General features: G+C 30.9%; 1 protein-coding gene and 2 long non-coding RNA genes across 3 annotated transcripts; all 3 read left to right on the top strand.

Moving 5' to 3' along the window:
* Nucleotides 1-209: 209 nt before the first annotated feature.
* Nucleotides 210-799, top strand: LOC112420510 (uncharacterized). The gene is made up of 2 exons (XR_003010683.2): nt 210-340; nt 447-799. It is a non-coding gene; the product is annotated as an uncharacterized lncRNA (long non-coding RNA).
* Nucleotides 800-7,166: 6,367 nt separating this feature from the next.
* LOC11428148 (uncharacterized) lies at nt 7,167-7,690 on the top strand. Its single transcript, XR_003010336.2, has 2 exons — nt 7,167-7,303; nt 7,411-7,690. It is a non-coding gene; the product is annotated as an uncharacterized lncRNA (long non-coding RNA).
* A 6,120-nt stretch (nt 7,691-13,810) lies between these two features.
* LOC11434295 (uncharacterized) lies at nt 13,811-19,995 on the top strand. The gene is made up of 8 exons (XM_003598470.4): nt 13,811-14,088; nt 15,437-15,721; nt 17,313-17,369; nt 17,458-17,667; nt 18,624-18,742; nt 18,831-18,928; nt 19,036-19,160; nt 19,409-19,995. The coding sequence occupies exons 1-8, from the start codon at nt 13,882-13,884 to the stop codon at nt 19,574-19,576; spliced, it is 1,269 nt and encodes a 422-aa protein (XP_003598518.1). The 5' UTR covers nt 13,811-13,881; the 3' UTR covers nt 19,577-19,995.
* Nucleotides 19,996-25,474: the final 5,479 nt, after the last annotated feature.

The following is a 25,474-nucleotide window of genomic DNA, read 5'->3' as shown; positions in this document are numbered from 1 at the left end:
AGGTTGAAAGGTTAATTAAACATGAATGAATTCCAATGATTAGAAAGTTTTCTATGTTACAAAATTAGTAAGTGTTATAAAGGGACAAACACAACACATTGATATACCTAAAAGATATTTAAAAAATATTTTAATTCCATAGAGGGTTTTCTAAAATTCCTTAAGCACGCTAATTTTTTTTTTTTTTAAGTACAACATGGATTTTACACACTATAAAGTGATCAAATCATATTATAATTGTTACACGGAAAAAAGTGAAAAAATATGTCTAAGACTATAATGTTTTTGTATGCTATGACTTTATTTCTTTTCTTACTTCATATTGAAAAGAGCAGTGGTGGTAATATGATTTCTCATCCTTTTCAAATTTATGTCTTTAGTTTGTAGTTGTACATTGTTTTTATCTCATTTTAATAACAATTTTTTATTTTGTTTTATTATTACAGTTTTAATTGACTGCAAAACAGTTAAAGATTGTCCAACCAGTTATACTAAAATATATAGGTGCGAAGACAATAAATGTAGATTTAGTTTTGTGATTGGACTGTGATTATATGAGCTCCAAGAGAGTACACTTATGCATGAAAGAATGAGTCCTTTTATTAGCAACAAATCTATGCAATAAACTTTTTGATAAAATAATATAGAGTTGCCATTTAGTTGTTGTGTTGGCACCTAATAATTGTATTTTTTTTTTTAAATTTCGTTTTATTGTGTAATTTTATGAACCTTTCAATTATGCCATTGTAATCTAAGATATTGGTAATGAAATGGATCAAGATACTAAAGAATATTATAATTTTTTTTTTCTCTCTCTCTCTCTTAATTTTGGATGTATCTCCATGACCTCCAAAATAGGTATATTTCATTTTCTTTCCAACCACACCACTTATCAGAATATTTTTAATAGTTAAATTGAAAAGATATATGTTAATTACTTCAACTATAAATTAAAGATATGTCATAAAATTTATTATTGGGTTAAATATGTTATTGGTTCCTATAAATATACCAACTTTTCGTTTTAGTCCCTCTAAAATTTTCTTTCAACTTTTAGTTCCTAAAAATTTTTCCATCCTCACTTTTGGTCCCTCTTTTAAAGTAAACTCATATGTAGAATTCATATTTTTGAATCAAATTTTTCAGAAAAATTCATAATATTATAAGAATCTCTCCAAAAAAAAAATAGAATTTTTTAACAAAACATGAATTTAATATGAATTTTTATATTTTTTATGATTAAAAATTCATATATAATTTATGTTTACTTAAAAAATTCTAATTTTTTTTTTGGAAATGTTTTTACAATATTCTACACATTTCTGTACAATTTCATTAAAAAAAATACTAAAATTTACTTTGAAATAGAGACCAAAAGTAGTGACTCAAAACTTTATAGGGACTAAAAGTTGAAGGAAAATTTTAGAGGGATTAAAATGAAAAGTTTGTATATTTATAGGGACCAAAAACATATTTAACCCTTTATTATTTTCCCACAATTCAATTTAAATTTAGCTTCATGGGGAGTCCACCGATTCTTTTCTTTATCCTAAATACTCCCTCCATCCTGCAATAAATGACTTATTTGAAAATTTGCAATTTTGACCTAGCTTACTTTGATCATATTTTTTTACTAATATACATAGATAAATAATATCATATAAGATGTCGTTAGATTCGTCTCGATGAGTATTTTCAAAATATCAAATTTTTATAATTTTTTCTAACATATTATTCAAGATATTTAAACTCAAAATTATGCATTGGAATGCGTAATGGAGTCAACCGTGTCATGTATTAAGGGATGGAGGGAGTATAAGCTATTGAGTCTAATTATTTATAAGGAAAATGTTAACTTGTGTCTTTGAGACATAAGTTAATAAGAAAAATGTAGAATTTTTTTTTTGGAACTTGTGCATTCAATATCTTAAAAGTAACAAAAGTTATACTTTCAATATAAAATTTATTTTTAAATTTCATTTTAAACTCCTTAACTTGTGTCTTAAAGGCACAAGTTAACGTGACCCTTCCTTATTATAAAAGGAATGTTTAGGATATATGAACCATGGAACTTCATTCATCAAACATAGGGTTTAGTGCAAATATATTCATCCAACGTGTGGTCTCTAAAATTATAATGATTTTAAATTGGACCCTAAAAAAATGTTATGATTTTATCCTCTAAAATTTACGATTTTGACTTTCATCTATGTTATTGGTTGAAGAAATAGATGACTAACACAAAAGTCCTTGTTACCCTGCTGTGTGTATTTTTCCTCAAAATATGGATGCCAAATCATCATCTTCAAACCATGAATCCAATACATAACAAATTATTGAGTTTCATTTTATCTTAAACCCATACAAGTTCTTCAATAATATATTGAAGTGCTCGTTCACTTTCGATTTGAAGACTCTATCAACATTTTTAGCTTGTTTTTGCAATTGTGGATCTATCATTACTTCCCCAATTTGTATGATATTGTGACCCTCTTAAGCATGGGTGCTACAAACATGGTCAATTATCCGGTATGTGTACCGTATGAATCGAACCATATACATTTTTACTTAGTTGATTTGATGTAATGGATGCAGCAAAAACACACAGACAATGGAAAAATAACCAATTTTTTTTGCTTTTTCATTGTATTTGAATACTCTCTCTTGCTTTTGATAAAAATAGTGCAGAAGGCAGACAAAAAAAAGTAAATTTCTAAAACAACTGGATGATAAAAATTTGGTAAAACATATTATTAATATATGAATAGTATTATACTATTTTTATCATAATTGATTTTTTTTTTTCTAAACATGTTTTAACAACAAACATGATAGTAATTCACTTAGCCTCTTTTTGGGGGTTTGGATGAGAGTGAAAATATAGAGAAAAATGGTAAAATATTTCATATTTTTTGAAGAGTAATTTTTTAAAGAATGATATATTAATGTTTATTTCATAATTAATATTAAAGAGCAAAGATGTAGTCTCCGTGAGTTTAGCTCAGTTGGTAGGGACATTGCATAATTTATGCAGGGGTCGGGGTTCGAACTCCGGACACCCCACTTCTCCATAATTAATTGTGTGAGCTCTAGCCATTAGACTACTATACCAAAAAAAAAAAAAAAGAAGAACAAAGATGTGTATTGACATGTGTGCAACAGTCAACATGGTCACTTATTTTGAGACAGATGGAGTAATAACAACTTTAATTTAATATTCCCTCCATTTCAAAATACATATCGTTTTTGGAAGAAAAAAAATTGTTTAAAAATACATGTATTTTTGATAATTTAAGGATACATTTTGTATATTTTACCCTTGCCTACAATTAATTGGATTCTAAATTTTCTCCACAATAATTATTTTCCACTAATAAATATAATGTGTTGGTCCAATTTTAAGTGGATTTATTCATGCAGTCTCCCAAGAAATGACTAATGGACTCTCCCTAGAAATACATCGTGTGACTGTTGCTAGAAAGGTTTTCTTCCTCACCATTTAAATCATGTAGTTCTTGATTTAAATCAAATAGCGGCTCTTCATTTAAATCAAACAATGGTTCTTCATTTAAATCAAACAGAAAAGCATTGAGATCCGCAACGAAATTTTGTTCTACATTAATATAAATTTGATAAATTAGTATCTAACTCTTGTATATAAATTTGATAAATGAGTATCTAACTCTTATATATACTGAAATTATAAGTGTTTTTGAAAAAAACGGTGGGATACAAATTTTAATTTAACTTTGGTGGTAAACATTTTAAGATTAGAATATAACTAAGGGAGGGAAGTTTTTCAATTGAGTTTAAAAAAAATTGATAACTGAAGCATTATGCCATTTAGATAAGTGGAGTTGAAAAAGAATTAATTGTTATTGGTATTACCATTATTTTTTATTGCTTTTTTGTATTGCCATATTTTTTTATTGACTTTAATTAGTTTTGGTATTGAGAGTAATTATGAGATGGGGTAAATAAATAAAATGGAGGAAATCAAACACAAGGGTATAATAGGAACTTTGTGTCAAACTAGTTTGTCCTTGGTTACTGCAATTTCTCCAAAACGACATGTATTTTGAAACGAAATGAGTATCGTTTTACATTTACAACTTTTTGTTTGGTGTTTTGAAATTCCTTAACCTCACTTAAATTGTTATAATTTTTAGGCTGAAAGCTCTGATGTGGAAGCTGGATGCTCTACGGTATTTAACCATTATTTTGTTATTTAAGGTTCATTTTTCAAATTATTTTAGTTTTTGATTGTTTTCAACACTTCACTTCATTGATTTACGTGATATAGGCTTTCCGTAAAGTAGCAGAATCTGGTAACTTTACTCACTATTCTCTTTTCGGGCTTTGGTATCTGATGTTAAACGAACACTTTGATGATCGTTTCCCCAATATCTTATATTGAATAGACTTTTGTATTAATTTTTGTTTATTTTGATTATCTTAATTTTTTACTATATATAACTCTCCTTCCACCGTATCATCGTCATTTTTCATTAGCGAGATTCTCATGTGAAAGGTAAACTTACCTCTAATTTTTCGACTACACAGCACGACACTGATACGTCGACCAAAGTTGCTGCTAATATATTGATATTTGCATTTATAGACAATCCATCATTTGAAGGACCACTTTAAGGAATGTGGCAGAATCACCAGCGTCGATAAATTGATCTTAGAAATTGAATGATTGCTAACCCTAGCTTTTAATCCTGAAATAGTAATTTTGTTTAATTCAACATAGGAACCTAGAGATAGGAAATTGAGGGTTATGACATATGAATTAACGTTTTGACATAGCTTTTGCGGTTATTCAATCGGTTTAAGAGATTAAAAGGTTATAACTTAGGAAAGGGTTTTGAGTCAAGAGATTGATCAAAACTACTTAGTTAATTTGTCGTAAAGATTGAATAGTAATTGAGAATAAAGGGAGGTAGACTACTCATATAGAACAATAGCGGATTCACCGGCTTAATCATTCATCTCAAAGTAATTTTCTCTCGCATTTTATTTACCGTTTATTAAACCCAACTTTACTGCCTAAGGCAACCCTAATAACTTTTATACATCCTAATTAATAACTTGAATGCTGAATTGAGATTAATACAGTCCTCATGGATACAATCTTTATTACTACTTCGATAGTATTGGTACACTTGCCAAATATCTATTAGTTTAGTTGACAAAAAAGATGTAAATCTTGGTTTACTATTCCTTTCTTTTTCGTTTCTTAACTTACGTTTTTTCTTTTGCTCAAAGCTGGTTCAATAATCTTAAAAAATAAATGAGACTTAAAATAACTTTTTTTTGTACGGATCATTTCTTGTTTGCATATGTGGCATTTTCACTTATAAATTTTAATGGAGCATTTTTTTTTCTTTTGCTGATAGGCCTAAAGTGAAGGCTTTAGTGGCCATAGTCTATGGTTGTCTTTGTTTTGCGAAATCATATGTTGCTTTTAAATCATAGGGGGCGATTTGACAGTATTCAAGAACAATACGTGTTATTGCTCCACTTCTAAATGATTGTATTATTCCCATGGTATCGAGGTTTGACATGGATTGTCCTTACATGAGGTAACAAATGTATTAATTTTTTTCTTCAAATTTTATTTTTAAACCTTTTAATTTTTTCTCTTAAACCTTTTCAATTACACCCTAGTTATTTATATATTTACATCTCATGGAGTCCTTCTCATAAGTTGATAGCAGAATATTAAAAAATCTTTGTAGTTTTATATCAAAAAGAGTAAGAATCCTTTCTTATTAAATGCTATGACTAGAAGATATCCGAGTTGTACTTATGGCTATGTCTAATATATGTACGAGTAAAATGATTTTACATCATATACAAGTGTTCTTTTTATCATTGGATCAACAAGTCACATCATATTTCTTTTTAATTTAATGATGAGATTTATTGATCCAATAGTAAATATTAGTTTGTACATGATGCAAGACATATCTCACTTATACACCATAAAGTTGACCGTTATTTACAGGCTCATTTACAAATTGCATCATGGCTTTGACTTTTATTTCATTAGTTAGAATCAGAGCTCTCCTCGAACTCAATGGAAATATGCATTACACCGATAACCACGTGTATATATATATATGAAGAGAAATTGACTGCTCCACGACATCAAAGTCTTAAAAATCTTGTAAATATATTTCAATTGGTTGCTAACTAATCATTCATAAGATAATTGCCAATAAGGAAAGTCTTCATAGGTGCGGATTCATGACTAAGGTTTTGGTGTAGCTAAAATAATCTATATGACTAAGTTTTCGGTGTAGTGAAAATAATCTATAGATAAAGTTTTTATGAGAACAACTCAGGTTTCCTTTACAAAGATATATATAGATAAGAAAGGAAGATGGTGTGGGAAAACACAATTTTGCCTTACTTTGTTTTTCTTCCACGTCACTATTTGAGGGGCAAAATGAGACCAAATTTTACTTTTCATGACTAAATGTCGGTAACTAACTAAAATAACTTGTACTTGCCAACATAAACAACAATTTTGCACTACAAATTTAAAAAAAGTTGATAACCAACTACAAGCACACATTCTCGGGACCAAAACCATTCTGCATGTTAAATTGTTGGAAGGACGTATAAGGATACAACAAAGGACATGGGTTTTTACTTTTTTTTAATAATATATTTCTAACTGAATCGCAAAGGATATGGGTTTCTTGGAAGTCTCAACTGCAGTGGGAGGTCTAAGTTCCACCTTGATGATTAACCATATTTTTGTCCATAAAAAATGTTGATGAAATAATGAAACGACAAAATTTTATTCACATTCCTGTCGATCAAATGTTTTTATAGATAAAAAATCCTACAATACATTCATTTAGTGTATAACTTTGTTGTCATGATGATTATTCTTTATTATTAAATTTTAAATTCTCTATTTGTCATTAAAGGTTGAAAGGTTAATTAAAAATGAATGAATTCTAATGATTAGAAAGTTTTTTATGTTACAAAATTATTAGGTGCTCTAAAGGGACAAATACAACACATTGATATACTCCTTCAAAAAAAAAAAACACATTGATATACTTAAGAGATATTTAAAAATATATATTTTAATTCTATAGAGGGTTTTTTAAAATTCCTTAAGCGCTAAAAAAAATTAAGTGCAACATGAGTTTTATACACTATAAAGTGATCAAATCATATTATATTTACATGGAAAAAGTAAAAAATATGTCTATGACTATAAAGTTTTTGTATGCTATGACTTTATTTCTTTTCCTATTTCATATTGAAAAGAGCAGTGGTAATATGTTTTTTTCATCCTTTTCAAATTTATGTCTTTAGTTTGTAATTGTACACTGTTTTTATCTTATTTTAGTAACATTTTTTTATTTTGTTTTATAATTACAGCTTTAATTGATTGTAAAACAGTTGATGATTGTCCAAGCAGTTGGACTAAAATATATAAGTGCATTGACAACAAATGTAGATATAGTGTTGTGAAGGGACTGATTATATGAGCACCATATCCGAGAGAGTACACTTGAGTTACCATTTAGTTGTTGTGTTAGCACCTAATAATTGTATTTTTTTTTAAATTACTTTTCATTGTGTAATATTATGATCCTTTCAATTATGTCATTGTAATCTAAGATATTGGTAATGAAATGAATCAAGGCACTAATGAATACTCTCTCTCTCTCCCTCCCTCCCTCCCTCAATTTTGGATGTATCTCCCATGACCTCCAAAATAGGTATATCACATTTTCTTTCCAACCACACCACTTATGAGAATATTTTTAATAGTTAAATTGAAAAGATATATATATTAATTACTTCAACTATAAAAAACAAAATTGTGGTGGTCAAGGTTTGAACCCCGAACCATCATTTATTATGCATTGTCCTTACCAATCGAGCTAAGCTCACGAGGACACTTCAACTATAAATTTAATATTATGTCATAATATTTATTATTTTCAGACAATTCAATTTATATTTAGCTTGACAGAGAGTCCACCCATCTTTTCTTTATCCTAAATATAAACTTTTTTTTTGAATGACAAATATATATATATATATATAGAAAATAGTAAATTGTACAAAATACACTAGATGAACTGCCAAAAGACGTTCCAAATAACACCAAGGTTCGGCCCCCTACTAAACAAAACAACAAGGAGACGACATCCAAAGCACCACCACATAAAAAAAACAAAACAGAAGAAAGGCTACAATAAGAGCAACACCTAGACAAAGATAGAAAGCAAAGCCAACATAGGGAGCGATTGGACGCGGTATTCAAGGAACAATGCGTGTTATTGCTCTACTTCTGAAGGATTGTATTATTCCCATGGGATCGAGGTTTGACATGGATTATCCTAACATGAGTTAAAAAATGTATCAATTTTTTTTCCTCGAATTTTATTTTTAAATATTTTAATTTTTTCTTTTAAACCTTTCTAATTATACTTTTCTTATAGGAAATATGACTAAAGCTCATTCCAAATATTTACATGTTCGTTGATTCAAATTTTTTTTTTTTTAAGAAGTTAAACTAACTCACCTAAATTGACACCAGAGAGAATCGAACCTAAGACTTTGAGGAGGAGCACACTCCCAGATCCCAAGCCAATACCACTAAGCCAACCCAAGTGGGTTCGTTGATTCAATTTATACTTTAAAGCGGAAGTAATTTCTCTTCTCTTTTGATTTCTTTGATCTATTTTACCTACTACAACTGCATCAAGGCATTTAGGAGATGAAAATAAATTAACAATTGTTTCCTGCAGCAAATTGCACCCACTATATTTATTTATTTATATCTCAACGATTCCTTCTCATAGGTTGATAGCAGAATATGAAAATAATATTTGTAGTTTTGTATAAAAAAGAGTAAGAACCCTTTCTTATTATATGACTACAAGATATCCGAGTTGTTTTCTAAATTTACCCATCATATGTAAATTTAGAACATGGGATGGAATAATAGAGTTGTAATTACGGCTTTGTCTAATATATGCACGAGTAAAATGGTTTTATATCATGCATAAATGTTCTTTCTATTATTGGATCAATAAGTCACATCATATTTCTTTTCAATTTAATGGTGAGATTTATTGATCCAATAGTGAAAATTAGTTTGTGCGTGATGCAAGAATGTCTCAATTATACACCATAAAATTGACCGTTATTTACAGGCTCATTTACACAATCGCATCATTGCTTTGACTTTACTTCATTATTAGTTAGAATCAGAGCTAAAGATTTTGGATATTTTTGGGGTTGTTGAGTTTGTGAGTACCGATTATTATCGTCGAGATAGAAGCAATGGGTCTGTTTCTTAGAATCTCATTTAGATTCTTTTTAGTTGTGCACAGTGGCGGATCTTGAATTAATTTGTTGGGGGTGCCAAACTTCTATGAAATATATATTAAACAGTTTCAAGAAGTAATAATAATTAATAACCGACCTAGTGGTATAAATTTTTTGAAAAGAGCAAGAGGATGTGGGTTCGAAATCCAAAAAAAAATGTGTTTTTTTTTTAATACAATTTGTAAAAGTAGAAGATAAATATGCAAAAAGAAGATGTGTGGAAGTGTTGAACCAGCAACTTTTAGCAATTTACGACACCCCATTTCCACTGCAACAGCTGAAATCTAATTGATTTATGACACCTAATACAAAATATAAGGAAAACCTGGGGGATGCCATGGCCCCTGCCTGTCCCTAAAGAGATCTGCCACTGGTTGTGCACATCGAGTAGCAATGTTTTACCCTAAAAGCCAAATGCATATTATTGCATGGTTTGATAACTTATTAAGTGATATTTCTATAAATACTTTCAGGGTTGCATATATTCTATCTCAAGACCCTCAAAGTGTCGATAGGGCTCTCCTCGAACTCAATGGAACAAGATATGGTGGTGACTTTTTGAGAAGGGGTTATATTTGGAATATGCATTACATCCATAACCACGTATATGAAGAGTTCTGTGAGGCCTATAATCAAGGGCAAGCTGTAGAGCTGTATGTTTACAATCTTTGATGTAAATACTGGAAGCATGCTGCATGAACACTACAAAAAAACTCGAGAATTACGGCGGTTTTGTTGCGGCGGCTATAAAAAACCGCCACTATAAACAGTAAATAACAGCGGTTTACTTGAACGCCGCTATAAACAGATTATAACGGTGGTTTAGCCCGCCGCTATATTCATTACTCGATTCAAACTATACAGATTGTACATTACTGCATTTTGACCTGCCAGGAGTATTCACAATTTCATTTTTCCACCTTGCCGCACTTGCATTTTATTTTCCCTCTTTTCCCCTCCTTTTTTTTAGAAAAATCCCTCCATCTGTTTTCATTTTTTTTTATTTGTTTTTTGTTTTCAGTACCCTCCTCTAAAGAAACGAATCGAAACTCAAATCCATCGAACTCTTTCCGTCCCCACGAACTATAATCATTGCATCGAACTCAAATCTCTGCAAACTCTTTCCTTCCCTTTCTCAAACCCTCTCTTCAACTAAACCCATGAAACCATCGAACCCATCTCAAACCCTTCCCTCTCCGTCGAATCCTTTCAAACCATCGATTTGCATCTGTTATTGAAGATGAATTCAGGTTCGTATTGCATTTGTTTCTTAGCTAATCACATCTTGTTGAAACCCTCGATTAATTTTTCACTGATAGCTATTTTAACTAAATCTTTGTTCGTGAACGTAAATTCAGGTTCTCGAAGACACACTCATCATCACTGCTTGATGATTTGGACTGGTAAATTGTTAAATCTGCTTTATGTTACACATTGTCATATTACAATTCATGTAAGAAAAATAATTTATATTAATAATAGGAATTGATATTTTTGTGTGATGTTTAGATTTTTTTTTTAAATAACTGGGACCATTACGGCAGTTACAACTGCCACTATACACTTTCTTTTTTTCTTAAAAAATTGGTTATTGCGGCAGTTGAAACCGCCAGTATTGTGCATAGCGGCGGTTAAAACCGCCAGAACATTCAAATTTTAGCCGCCGATAAAAACGCATTTTTTTGTAGTGGCATGCATTGTTTTTGGCATTGTTCGATAAAATTGGATAGCATTTGAGGAGAAATATTCTTCTCCATGACACCAAAGTTTTAAAAGTCTTTTAAATCTATTTCTATTTGTTGCTAACTAGTCATTGTATAAGATAGTTTGCCAATATGAAAAGTCTTATGGGGTAGATCCATGACTAAGTTTTGGTGTGGCTGAAATAACGGTGTCACAAAAGTTTGTCCAATAAAATAAAAATTTATGTACTATCTCATCTTAAATAACAAATTTAGAGTTTTATTTGGCTTAGTTTTATTAATCCAAGTTCATTTATAAACTTAACAATTGCTAAATAGAACAAAATGAGCAACCAGTTTCCTTTAACATTTCATGTTTATAGATATCCTTCTTAATTAAATAATTTTTAAGAAACAGCTACTAAGATGGAAAATAAAAATAAACAAAATCGTGTTAGACGACGAAATCATAAAAACAAACGAAAGAAAACTGAAAATATGTGAAAATCACTTATTTAACTAAAGGAAGGAAATACAATTCGGATGAGTGATTTCAGGTCAAAATTGACCATAAATTACCAATCTTTGGTAAATCAAGAAGAACAAAAGTTAAGATAGTTAAGGTTGAGAGAGAGGGGAAAAAAAAAATGTTAACAAATTGAATTAGTGTTAAAAATATTAAGTTGTCAAGGAAAAAACACAAATATAATTTTTATATTTAAAAATTATAATTTAGGATTTTCACAAAAAATCTGAGGATAACTTTGTCAATTTAATGTTGCTTTTAGACATCTCTCCCCTCCCCTCCAAAAAAAACATTTGGTTAATAGGCCTTTACCCCCTGGTAATATAGGTCACTTTTGGTTTTGCCCCCTGTAAAAAAAAAATTTGATTTCGGTCCTTGTAAAAATTTTTTGTTTTGGAAAACCCCCCTAAACCAGCTGACTGTACATTTTTGCTGATGTGTCACCTTTTTGGATGGCGTGGTGCGCTGACTGTATAATTATTTTTTTTTTTAAAATTAAAAATTTTAAAAAACGAAAAAAATATTATAAAAAATAAAATAAATTCTGGAAAAATAAAAATATTAATAAAAATGATTAAAAAAACAAAAATAATTATGGAAAAATTTAAAAATTCTAGTAAAATCTAAAACATTTAATAAAAAAAATGTGGAAAAATAAAAAAAAATTAATATATATCGAAATTTTCAAAAAAATCTGAATTAAATTAAAATTATAAAAAAATCGAAATTCTACAAAAAAAAAATTAATATATATCGAAATTCTATTCTTCATGATCTAATGTTATGTTTTTTTAATTATGAATATACTTTCCAATATTTTGATTTTCTGTATAAATAATAAAAAAACAAACTTTTTAATTTCGAAAGAAAAATCTGAACTTTCATTTTTAATTCTATTCTTAATAGATTCATAAATTTTGAAATATTTTAAGTTGCTGAATTTTTTATTTTTTTATAAAATAAAACTTCTTAATTTAAAAAAAATATATGATTTTTTTTATTTTTCCAGAATTTTTAAATTTTTCCTCTATTGAAAATAATATGGAAATATGATTTTTTGAAATATATTAATTTTTCCATATTTTATTTAATTAAATTTTCTATATTTTTTTCATTTTACCAGATTTTTTAAATTATTCTAGAAATTTTTTACTAAATTGTCTAGATTTTTTCATTATTTTATTAATTTTTCCATAATTGTTTTCGTTTTTTAATCATTTTTATTAATCCTTTTTTTTTTAGAATTTATTTCATTTTTTTATAATATTTTTTTAGTTTTTTTAAATTTTTTAAGAATTTAAAAAAAAAATATTAATGCCACGTGTACCCCATAAAAAAATAAAAAAAATATACAGTCAGCGTGCCACGTCATCCAAAAAAAGTGACGCAGCATGCCACATCAGCAAAAATGCACAGTTAGCTGGTCTAAGGGGTTTTCCAAAACAAAAAATTTTTTACAAGGACTGAATCCAAAATTTTTTTTTACAGAGGGCAAAATCAAAAGTTACCTATATTACAGGGGGTAAAGGCCTATTAATCCAAAAACTTTAATTTAGGGAAAGGAAAAAGTGCTATATTTTCCCTTCCCTTCCCTCCCATTTCCCATCCCTTCTTAAATAATTGAACAAAACAAACTTAATTAGAAATATTCCCTCCCTATCCCTTCAAAAATCTCCAACCAAATGGACCTTATGGATTCGGTTAATATAGATCAAATTTAAGTATAATATTTGATCATAAATTATATTTTGATCCAACTTATTAATCTCTATATCTTTTTAAATTGTTTATCTTATATATTTTTCAATACTATGGTAATTTGTGAGACAGTCGGATTAATTAACATGAAAAATTAAAAGGTTTTTTTTTTTGTGTGGAGTTTTTTTGGTTTCGAAATTAAAATTATATTTTAAAGGTAACAATTAATAACATTGTTTTATAAAAAAAAAAAACATTTAGAAATATCTCTATGCATCTGATCTTATATATAATAAAATTTATTAAATTCATTAAAACTAATATATCTTATTTATAATATAAATTTGATACATAAACTATGAATCTATGCTCAAATAAAGTATTTGTCAAATCCATAAGAGATTAGTTTGAAACATTTTTTACTTAGAAGACTATATTAAAAAAATTAAGTTAAGAGATCGGATAATATCAATAATTTTTATTTTATTTTTTAATAAAAACCAATAATTGTCTCATCAACCTTCACATGTTGTTTTTTGCTCCTCATCATTAAACTCTCTCTCTGGCTATAAACAAAACAACTGTTTCAAACTCTCAACTATGTCTTCTGTCTCATCTTCTTCTCTTCCCACAACCTCTTTCTTCTCTACATTCTCCAAATTCCAATTTTGCCCTCCTTCATTTTCTTCTTCATGCCCTCGTGTGATATGTCATGGAGGCTCCAACGTTCAACACGTGGCAACTGACCTCAAGTTCTTCTTGCATGATGCTCTTGATGCTTCTGGAATTGATACTGCTCATGCCAGAGTAAAAACTCATGTCTTGATTCTTCAAATTTTAAGATTGTTTTTGGTTTAATGAATTGTTTTATTTGGATGTTTTGATTTAATTCATGTTAAATGAAGCTTAGAAACATGTAGAATTTGTCATCCTGTGATGGTGGATTTTTGTTTTTTAATTTGAAACATCTGACAACGCAAGGACCCTGACACATCAACATTGATAATAATTTAATTTGAGAAATGACATAATTCAATGTAATCATGTCATGTGTCCTCGTGAACTTAGCTCAGTTGATAAGGACAATGCATAATATATGCAAGGTCGGGGTTCGAACCCTGGACACCACCAAAAAAAATGTTATGCATCAGAGTTGGACACTTACACGCTAAGACAATGGACACACCTTTGATCATAAGTGTCGATCCTACAAAGATTTGAATTCATTTCAAGTTATGAACATTTGTATTTCTTTTTCTTTTTTTTTTTTTTTTTTTGTTTTATTTATGAGTTTGAGTTTTAAAGTTTGCTTTTCATTTGTTTATTTATTTCTTGTCATTCTGATTATTTTTCTTTTTTTCATGCTATGAAACACTGATACATACAGACATGTAGATACCAATAATAATTAAAGAAAATTGAAGTGATTAAATGTAGCTATAGGTTTGTGTCATCGCATGTCAAACACCAAATACACCTTTAATCTGAAGTGTCAGTGCTGCATTGATTCGATTTATTGAATAAAGGGCAATTTAGTGTAGTATAATGTATTTAAGATGGTGATAGTATGTTACCTTGTTTGGGCGAAAAATTGTTTTGTCCTAATTTGTTTCATTTTCTTTAGTGGATCTGTTACAGGTTAGGAGTTTCCTTATTCCATTTTGTCATAACTATTTTCTTTTCAAAATGTATGATTCATGAAGGAACTGTGTTTACTCTGATTAGTTATGTTACATGCTTGAGAAATGGACTTAATGGCATCAAGTGATCCATATAGAGAAAAGACTTGTTTGTTGATGTTATTGATGTATGATTTCGTTTGTCGTGCTAATTAGAATCAATGGCTCTAAATTGCAATTGTGGTTGAGGTTATGTTGCAAATCATGATATTGAGGAAAAATGTGGGCAATTACGGCCAATGGAGCCGTATTTGCGGTTGCGATGTCATTGCAAAAACCTATAAAACTGTTATATCGCGACCACAATTTTTGCTGCAAACCGCAATTTAGAACTATTCACACACCTGCAGCTTGGTGTGATGGAAGATGGTTTATCTATAAGCCTTTGAATTTACAAGTTTTGATTTGGTTTTGAACTTCAGGATTCGATACTGAATAATCTTAATTTGTTGGGTCGTTGATTTATGAATGAGCAGGAAGCCAGGGAAGGATTCTGTTCACAAATTAAGAGACTTACTGATATTGAGAAAGAAACCAGCATTTGCATTAACAGGCATGTTGATTTGGGTAGAACTGCTCTCTATATAGCTGCAGAAGATGATTCTCTGGTATCTCATTCATCGGTTCCACTTCCTGTCGATGCTTTCGTTGCAAGATTAGATGATCTTTCAATGGACTACTGTCCTCACTACACCCCTTCATATGATTCATCGCCTGAGAAGTTTTTAGAGAGCATAGAAAGATTTTTGTATGTTCACAAGGTATGTAATTTGATTTCATATTCCTAGCTGCATGCTTGTTTCATTTTGTTTATAGTCTAATATTGCATAAGATATGCCCTGAAAATGAGTTTACAAATGGGAAACATCTTTCACCTTACAAGTCAATTTTGTATGATTGAGATTGACCCAACCTAAATTTAAGATGATATCAGAACCTATCCAAGATATATAAAATTGTTCGAAGAAAATGTAATTGTGTTCTGTTGACTTTTTTATAAATTCTCTTTACTTATTGACATGTAATCAAGAGATACTGATAATAATTAAAATGTGATTGAATAGAACTACATGTGTCACTGTCCGACGTTGATGTGTGTCAGACCCCAGACACACCTTCAATCAGAAGTTTCTGTGCTACATAGTTCCTCGGCAATGTTTGCACCATCCTAGTCTCCTTATATTGTGATCTTCAATGCCAAGTTGATAAGATTATAGGTAGATATTTTGGAGACTAGTTACTTCACTTACGAGCAGACCTCTATTTACAAAACTCTCATAATGCCAAAAAGGGAAAAGTAAAATGAAGGATAGCAATAGTGTCTTTAAATAGAGACAGAGAATCCCCACCTGGTCTCATACCTCTTCAAATCATATCAATTCTACTATCCTATTTTTCACTCACTTGTTTCTTCCTCCTAACATAAACTTTGGCAAACAGCCTTTCAATAATCTTCTGAGAACTACAATAGATTTCATATTTTACAAGTATTTTCACAGCATTCGCTATAATACCATTCTTATCACTTCAGGAGCAAGGTATAAGATTCTTATGAAATCAATCTTTAAAGTAATAATTTAAATGTGTTGTGCTACTATTGACCTTGTTAAAATAATAGGGGTTTTAGAAGAGGAGGGAACAGAAAAAATAGATCGAGTTGTGGAGTAGATTTCCCAGACTTTCAACCTTGAGGAAAAGGTTCTTTTGGAAGATGGCAGTACTATTAGCTCCCACCTCAATATTGTTAAACCTCATAGTCTATACCTAATGTTCTTAATGTCAAGTTAGGAGTTGATATATATCATATAAATGCTTAATGGATGTTGCATGTTCTGGGATGTGTGCCTATCACACACAAAACTATACTAATAGAACTCTCCACTTCTTTTGAGAAATGGAAATAATCCCTACTCAGTTAGAAGTAGTTCATAACGGCAGCCAACTAGGGTTGGCCTAAAACTTTATTTTGGTCTGTAGTTAATTAGGAAACTTACTATTAAAAGCACTGCAGAGCAGATTTTGGATGTTTTTGAGATTCAGAAACCTAGAGCATTGATTATGCTTTGAGTTTCTATTCTTTTCTTCTAATTAATAAAGTCTTGGTGACGTGGTGAGATCAAGTAAACGTGTGTTGAGTGTGAAGATACGAGTAGTAGCTTTTGGATGGATGTGAGTTGTCACCGTGGCAACTGGTGTTTTTACAAACGCATATGTAATATGCCACCTGGCTGCAGAAACTAGATAAACAAAATATGTAATTATAGAATGTATATTCTAGAATAGATTTTCATCAATTTTCACCACATGTAATTTGTAAATAGATTAACTATTTCAAACCTCTGGCCGCAACAGGGTTTCAGAAGAACCAGTGCAAATCTATTGGAGCCACAAGCACTCTATCTTCACTCGGTAATATATTCCCCATAATTTTTGAAAAGAAATTTGCGAGTATGTTAGTGATAGACATTTTATAGATTTACTTTAATGAATTGAGCAGGTTTTGACTCATCGTTCGGGATCACCTGCAATGCTGTCACTTATATACTCAGAAATTCTGAAAATGCTTCGTTTATGGGGCCTTTTGTATTTTGATGCTGAAATTTTCTACCCTCATGATATTTTTAATGTTCCTAAAGGCTATCATAAGCTGAAAAGCAAGGAGTCAGACCAAGCGCACATAATGACATCAGGGAATCTATTGGTTGAGGTAATATCTTATTACTTGCTCTTCTTTCATTTCCACAACCTGGTATCTCTCAACTAAAATACAAAATTATGTGTATATTTTTTCTAGTTTTGGCATAAAATGTGCATCTATGCCATAAGTAACTGCTCCAGATCAAACATTGTTGTTGTGTGATTCTTAAAATTTGGGTGGACATAACTCTAAGCACATCCTTCACGCTCAGCACTGGACATTTAGAGTTTGACTCGATGACCCAACGGGTCTTGCCATCTTAAAAATTGGGTTGAGCCTAATTCAACCCTACAAAACCGACTTGTAGGATAAGGGATTCTCTTACTTATAACCACATCCTAAGACCGTATTTCATACAATGTGGGATTCTTAGCAGTGACCTAGTGATCGTGGGTTCTATTTGCCGAAATAACCTTAATTATTATAGCTTTGCCTTTTCTATTTTTTTAAACAAAAAAAGAATCTTCCTTTTAAGTGTGTATGGAAAAATGAGCTTCAAGCTCCTAATTTATGTGCAAATGTGAGGTTTTTTTTCCATTGTCTAGGTTTTCAGTAACTGTAATATCTTTAATGAATTCCATGGCAACGTATGAACATATATTGGATATTGGGATCTGCTTCTTCTGTTTGAATAGGAGCGTGTTAGTGAAAATCCACACACACCTAGGATCTTAGTTGAAAACAAACACCACATAGAACTCACAATAATTTATGTGGTTCGGCACCTCTTGCCTTCGTCCACAGGAGCATGCACCTTGGTTTATTGATTAGGATAATAAATTGCAGCATCAATGTTTTTATGACAGTTGTAGAATCAGCCTCACACCTTGTAAGTAAATTGTATTTATATGAGAATATTCCAAGAGGATAACAATGTTATCAAACCTCTGAGTTTCATAATATATTCTGCCATATTTAGCTGTTTTAGTTTCCCTTTAGCGCTCATGTTAAGACTATATCTGCAGATATTAAATAATCTGAAGCATGCATTCTGGCCTTTTCATCATGATCATTCAAAAACCTTATTTTTAAGGGCAGCACATGCAGCAAACTGTGTTGACAGATCTGATTTTGTTGGAGAAAGGTACTTTTTATTATGTCTTTCCTATTTTCTATTTATTTTAATGTAGTTAGTTTATGTAAGAACTTGTCTTAAAGTTTGTCAACGGCAGTGGCTCTCAAATTGCTTCAGCTAAGGCTGCTCGACATAGACTGGATCGAGGTGTTTGGACCACTGTGCGCTTTGGCGACATGAGGCGTTCATTGTCTGGTATGAATTTGATTCAGTTTATCTCTCTTCTTTCTCAATACTGTAATGTCATTGTCAAACTTTCTGATATTTCATTATGATCACAAATATTTCGCCTATTCTTTCAGCATGTGAACGCCTTATCCTCCTTACAAATGATCCAAATGAGCTAAGAGATTACAGCATTCTCCTCTATCATTGTGGATTATACGAGGAGTCGCTACAATACCTGACGAAGTACCAGGAACATAAGGTACTATAACAATCCTATACAATGCATGAATGATATATTTTTTCCAGATTTGAATCATGTGCAGCAACTGCATCATGCAGTTTTCAATTTCTATCAACAACCAAGATTGTTTAAAGCGAATCCTATGTAATTTGATTCATCCGAGATCGCTTACTGCGTGAAACGTCATGGAAATACTACTGCAAGAAACCCTGGTCCCTTCTTTCCAAATAAACTGTGAATGTGATGTGTACCATTCATTTTTGCAGAACTCATCTACACAAGTGCTGACATCATCAGACTCTGAAAGTGACATGGAAGAAGATGCTGCCGTCGATAAACTAATAACGCGATTGAATCTCATCCAGTTGGAGCAAGGATGGAGTCAGCCGTCCGTTGCTAGAAAGTTTCTCGGTAATAACTCTGATCCATGGTAGTTCCCCTTTCATTTCAATCACGACAACATCAAAGAAGAATTTTGGTCAGCTGATAATTGAAATGAAAGCTAATAGTTCATGGCAGCAAGTTTTACTGTGTTTTCTGGACACAGCATGAGACTTTTGGATATATGAAGCTGTAGTTGTTCCAATAGCTTGCAAGCTCAGCAATCATACATGTAAAAGCGAGGTTGCAACTTCTGAAGTGGACGAGATTGTCCAATAAATGGAAAGACAACATATAGATACACAGAAAGTAACAACTATATATTATACAGGGAGCAAAGAAAAATCTGTACCTATTACCAGTATTCTTACAGTATAATAATTACGTACTTTTACGTGTATTTCTCCTGTGATATTCATGTAAATTCTATACCAGCTTTATTTAACATTACAGTTTATTTATACAAAAAAAATGTGTTTAACAACTTAGAATATATCAATGAAACTGTGAGAGGAAAACACAAGTAGAGAGAGAGAGAGAGAATGGATCATCTTTGCTTTGATTGCTTACTGTTTGGCTCATACTGTGTATATATACACCAGGCAACTGATAGCACAAAGTAACAGAAACTTTAACCGAAGCTTTACATGTTCTAACTGTTATGTAACGACTTACAACTACCTAATGGATTTTCTGTGATACCTGACTCAAGATGATTGCTAATAGTGTTAGATGTCAATTATTCCTAGCATGTCTAAGAATTTCTGAAATTTTGAGAAGCAAATATTTCCAGCTTGGAGTAAAGATCCAACAGTGTGGGCAGAATTGGTGAGAATATTGGAGATGGTGCACGTATAAAGGTGTGATATGAGCGATGGTACGCTCATTCAAATGTTAGTACTTCTCTCACTTTTTCCCATAAACCCACGTCTTATGGTACATGATTTAATATATGAAGACATCAAAACTTAGGATAAGGGTGCAATTTGTAGCAGTTTATATCAAGAGGATGCTAAAAAAAGTTTTGCAAAATATATTTAATCAAAAAATATAGTTTGTTTTGGTGTTCAGATGCTAAATGTGTGTTCATAGTCAAATCCACTTACAAATTAGCCATCAATAGCTTAATTGATAGCTCTAGCATACATGCAATTGATTATTGGTTCTTAGCTTGGAATTTGGAGCACCAAAGGTGGTAAAAAAAAAAATCTGGAGATTATTAAAATATTGCTTCCCAACTAGAGCAAAGTTAGTCAAAAAAAGTACTTTGTCCCCAAAACTTTGAGATGATTAGTATTATATTTGTTTTTTTAAAAAAAGACTAATATTATTAATAAGATGAATACTAGGCATAAGGTGTACAAATACAAGAGTTTAAAAAATTGCCATTCCAGAAGAATAGTCCAAAAACATAGACTACAATAGCACTAATTTGAAGCCAAAGAAGACAAAAACAAATAAACTTCACAACCTGATAAATACACCTAAACGGAAGCACCAAAGCCTAGCACAAGACTACACACATCAGGAACAAAATCCAGCAGCAAAAAGGCAGAACTTCAAAAATTCAGCAATTTATCAAACCGACAACTAACAAAATTCACTCACAAGTCACAACCTGTTATATTAGTCTTTCCTTAGTTCTTAATTTCAATATTTCATTAAATTTAAGCTTTTTTATTCTCTCTTGAGAAAATTACTAGTTGATCTCTTAAACTTTTATGTTCTTATTCTCTCCTCCTTTTTTTCTTTCTATTATTTTTGACCAATGAAAAGAGAAAAAAAAGAAATTATCTCAAATGGTTGTTCAAATATAACTACTCTATGAAAAAGTAGAATCAATTATCTAAGTTGCAGCTATAAAAACCTGCTTCTCCCATACTCAATTCTTGATTGGTGTAAATGTGAATTTAGGGTTGGAAACATGCAGCCAAACAAACAATTATAATCGCAAGTTGATTTCTCGGATCGTAGGGCGATTTGTTTTGCTTGTATCAAATTGTGAGGCAAATTGTTCGGATCCGAATCATTATTTAAGCATTCTTTCATCTTTTATCTTATAGGTAAGTGTTGAGTGCTTTTGGTGAGATTTTTGGGGTTGAGAAACACTTCTGAAACACCTCGGATAATGAAATTTCATCATAGAAATGATAAAAATGTTCTCTTTTGTTTTCTCTTATGGTTTTAGTAACTTGATAAAGGGAATGGATTTCCTCCGGTGGGAATCTCTAAAGTTTTCTCTAGTGCGAGAATCTATATCATTAAACATTATTTCTCTCATGAATTCTGCATTTAATTCTCCATGTTTTTATGTTAAAATGGCCATGATTTCACTTGATCGTACAAACAATCTAGTCTCGTTGATAAGTTTATTAGAAATTAGGTTTGTTCTTCGCGAGCTCTTAAATCTAAATTCTTGTAACTTCTTTATATTACTAATGTCATAATAGATTGAAGAGTTGTCCACTTCTCTAGATGTAGTCATATTGAGTCGAACTGAGTAAACAAAGTTTAGCGTGTTTGTTCCTCTACGCTATCTATCTTGTTGTTCTTGCTTTGATAGTATTTTTTCTTTACACTATGGTGTTTGTTTTTGCTTGATATGTTTGGTTACTGATTGCATTTGATACTTTCTTCAAACATCTAAGTTTATTGGTGTGATTTAAATCCAAAGTCACAACAATCAACGCTCACCGCGGGGTAAGCAAGTTTTTTTTCTTCAGGTGAGATCATGGGTATTGATTGTATGATTCAAACTATGGGTTCTGAGGGTCATATGGGTCCGAAAGATCATATAGGCCCATAGACAAGTAACCCAGCCGATCATTGTAGAGGATGCACCATAGAGGATGTGATGGTTAACTAGCATAGTGTATAGCTGACATTATTTAGCCAGTTAGAGATTAACATGGTCATAGGATTTACTTGCTAGTCAAGTAACCATAATTAGTTAGCATAACCAGTGTGTTTATTGCATGATAAATGATATTTGTATAACCAATTTATTACAACTTTTTGACGATTTTCTCTCTCATGCACATATTACATTTTTATTCTCTCTATTCATTTTTCTCTCTCTATTGATTTGCACTAATGAGAAGAAAGAAAATGAAAGTTGTCAATAAAATTGTCACAGATGGTTGTACATATATCACTACTCTTATTGCATTGTACAGATTACAACATTATGTTGAATAAAATTACACAATATTCCTTCTTATTTCTCTCATCACTGTTCTATAATCATAACCTCACATGGTAGTAGTTAGCTCTTCAATCCAACATATTGGCATCCAGGCCATTCTTAGGGGTGTGCAAATTGCTCAACCGAGTTGTGCCACCAAAAGAGACGTACCTAAAAATAAAATTATAGCCACTACCCACCCCCTCAATCAAAAGGAAAAAAAATGCTGGCTTAAACGCACTTTTGGCCCCCTATGTTTTCCATCGTAACAATTTTTTCATGTTTATGGAAATATGCTGTTTTGGCCTCTTATCTTTAAAAAAAAAAAAATTTGCGATTATGGGTCCTTTTTGGGACACGTGACACCTTCTCATCATAGTTGGGAAAATTAGGGGGTCAAAATTGCATTTTTTTTTTGTTAGAGGACCAAGATTGCTACAGTGACAAACATAGGGGGCCAAAATTGCGTTTAAGCCAAAAATGTTCTTGTTTCTTCTTTCTTCCAACAACAAAACCACTTCTTTCTTCTTCTCAACCTCTCTCGCGTTCCCTCCCGACCTCCGTCTCTCAGTTGCGCGCCACCACACACTGGTAACCACCACCAATCGAACATGCATATATCATTTCGACTCTAGTTCTCCTTTTTGGACAAGAATTCAATGCTATCAAACCATCCAATTTGTATAATCACTTAATCATTCAATTTGGAAAGATATTTCAAAGAATCACAACAATCCTTTCTTTTTTGCAGAATTGTGTTTTTATTTTATTAAGGGTCTATTTTATTATGAGAGTCGAGCCTCCAATTTTATAGGGACAACCCTGGTGGTATCATAGAGCTTACAGGATCAAAGAAAGTGAATCTTTCATCATGAGAATGTTCCAGAGATCAATAAGATAGTAGGAAACAATATTTTTCACGCGAATCTTCTAGTACTTAATGACAAAAACTTTGAAAGATGATTTAAACAAATGAAGGTGATTTTTGCAGTTCATGACGTGTATGAACAGGTCATCAATGGTGGAACCCCTTCTGGAAAATGCAACAAATGTGTTGAGAAATGTGTATAAGAAGTTGAAGAAAGACAACACATCGTTGTTTCTCATTCATCAATATGTTGATGTAAAGGTGTTTAAGAAGATCGCAGGTCACCAAGGAAGCGTGGGATATTTTGTAGAAGTATATTTTTTTGGTGGTGAAAAGATAGAAGTATATATTTTAACGTAAAAAAGAGTGTAATTCAAACTTATCGTAAAAAATTACTCTAACTTAATTTTATTGTTTTTTTTTAATGAATTGTATTTAGTTATTCATTTTCAAATACATTCATCTCAAAAGAGTTTGTTAATATTCTTAAAAGAAAAAAACTCTTCTCTCCTTCTCAAATCCTAGTCATCATCTTTTTCTTCTTCTTCTTCTTCCTCTTTTTAGAGGGGTGATTTATGGTCAATTTTGATCAAAAAATCACCCCTCCGAATTGTTTTTCCATATATCCTAATTGAATAAGTGTTTTCACATATTTTTTATTTTCTTTTGTTTGTTTTTGTGATTTCGTCGTCTCTGAACGACTGTTTTTTTTATTTCCTGTCTTTGTGCGGTGTGTTTTTGATTTCTCATCTTAGTGCGGTGTTTATTTTGATCCGATCAATGACTTTGGCGTCGTCAACGTTGTAGATCGGGAGACATAAGTATTTCGGAGACATGAATATAGTCATATTAGTCATATTTGTAAGCATATGTACTTTGCCGTTTTATACTATTAATATGGATGTTGTGAGTTTGTTCATAAATTTATCTTATTTTAACGAATTTGGATTTATATTGTATCGATATACTCTATCAATTTGAATGAATGAACATTGTTTATTTTTCTCAAAAACAAATATCCTTAAAAAAATGAGTTTGTTATAGATCAGTGATAACGTAACACTACCCAAAATTGAAAAACAAAAAGTGTAAATAAATTTAAAAAAAGCCTCATTATGCCACATCATTGTCAGTCCAGTTGTCGAAACTAGAAAAAGAGAGCCAACTTTTATGCAGTGAGTGAGTGGAATGACTAATGAAGTACCATTGCTACGGCGTGATAGGGCCATAGTGCCTTATTTTTAGTTTCCAATAAGGCAAATCTATAGGGTCACTAGGTTAGGGTTAGGTTAGGCTGTGATATTGACCTATATATAGACCCTCTATGATGCAATGCCAACTATGTTTAGATTGGTCCCACTTTTTCCATAAAAAAAGGTTGGTCCCATATTTCGAACTCTTTTTCATTTCTATTATTACTCTTTTTTAATTAAGCAAGCAATTGCATTATTTTAGAAAATAATCTTTGATGTTTACCTAACCATGTTCCCCAATTCAATTGCATGAAGATTGGCACCGTTTGCTACCATCAAATCTTAGTACTCTTTATTCGTTAATGGTTTCATAATGTTTTGGATTTTGTACTAGGAATTAAACTTGATCATAATTCATTTAACATGGAAGGTTATCATGAATTGCATCTAAATTATGATACTTTACAAGATTAAACAAATATATCAAAATAAAAAAAATACTATGAAATTAATAATGAAATTCAAGAAGAAAATCTTTAGGATAAGTATATGCAACAAATTCAATAAGAAATCACCAAATCGGTTCCTTATGATTTAGTTCCCTCAAAATGGAAAGCCTATTTTGTTTTTAGCTTTTAAGTATGTCACTTTCTTCCATTTACAACAAGACAGAAAGCCTAAAATGACTCTTCACTATAGTTGAATT

Source organism: Medicago truncatula, chromosome 3 (genome assembly GCF_003473485.1).
Source record: "Medicago truncatula cultivar Jemalong A17 chromosome 3, MtrunA17r5.0-ANR, whole genome shotgun sequence".
NCBI lineage: Eukaryota > Viridiplantae > Streptophyta > Magnoliopsida > Fabales > Fabaceae > Medicago > Medicago truncatula.
This window is presented reverse-complemented; position numbering and strand designations above follow the sequence as displayed.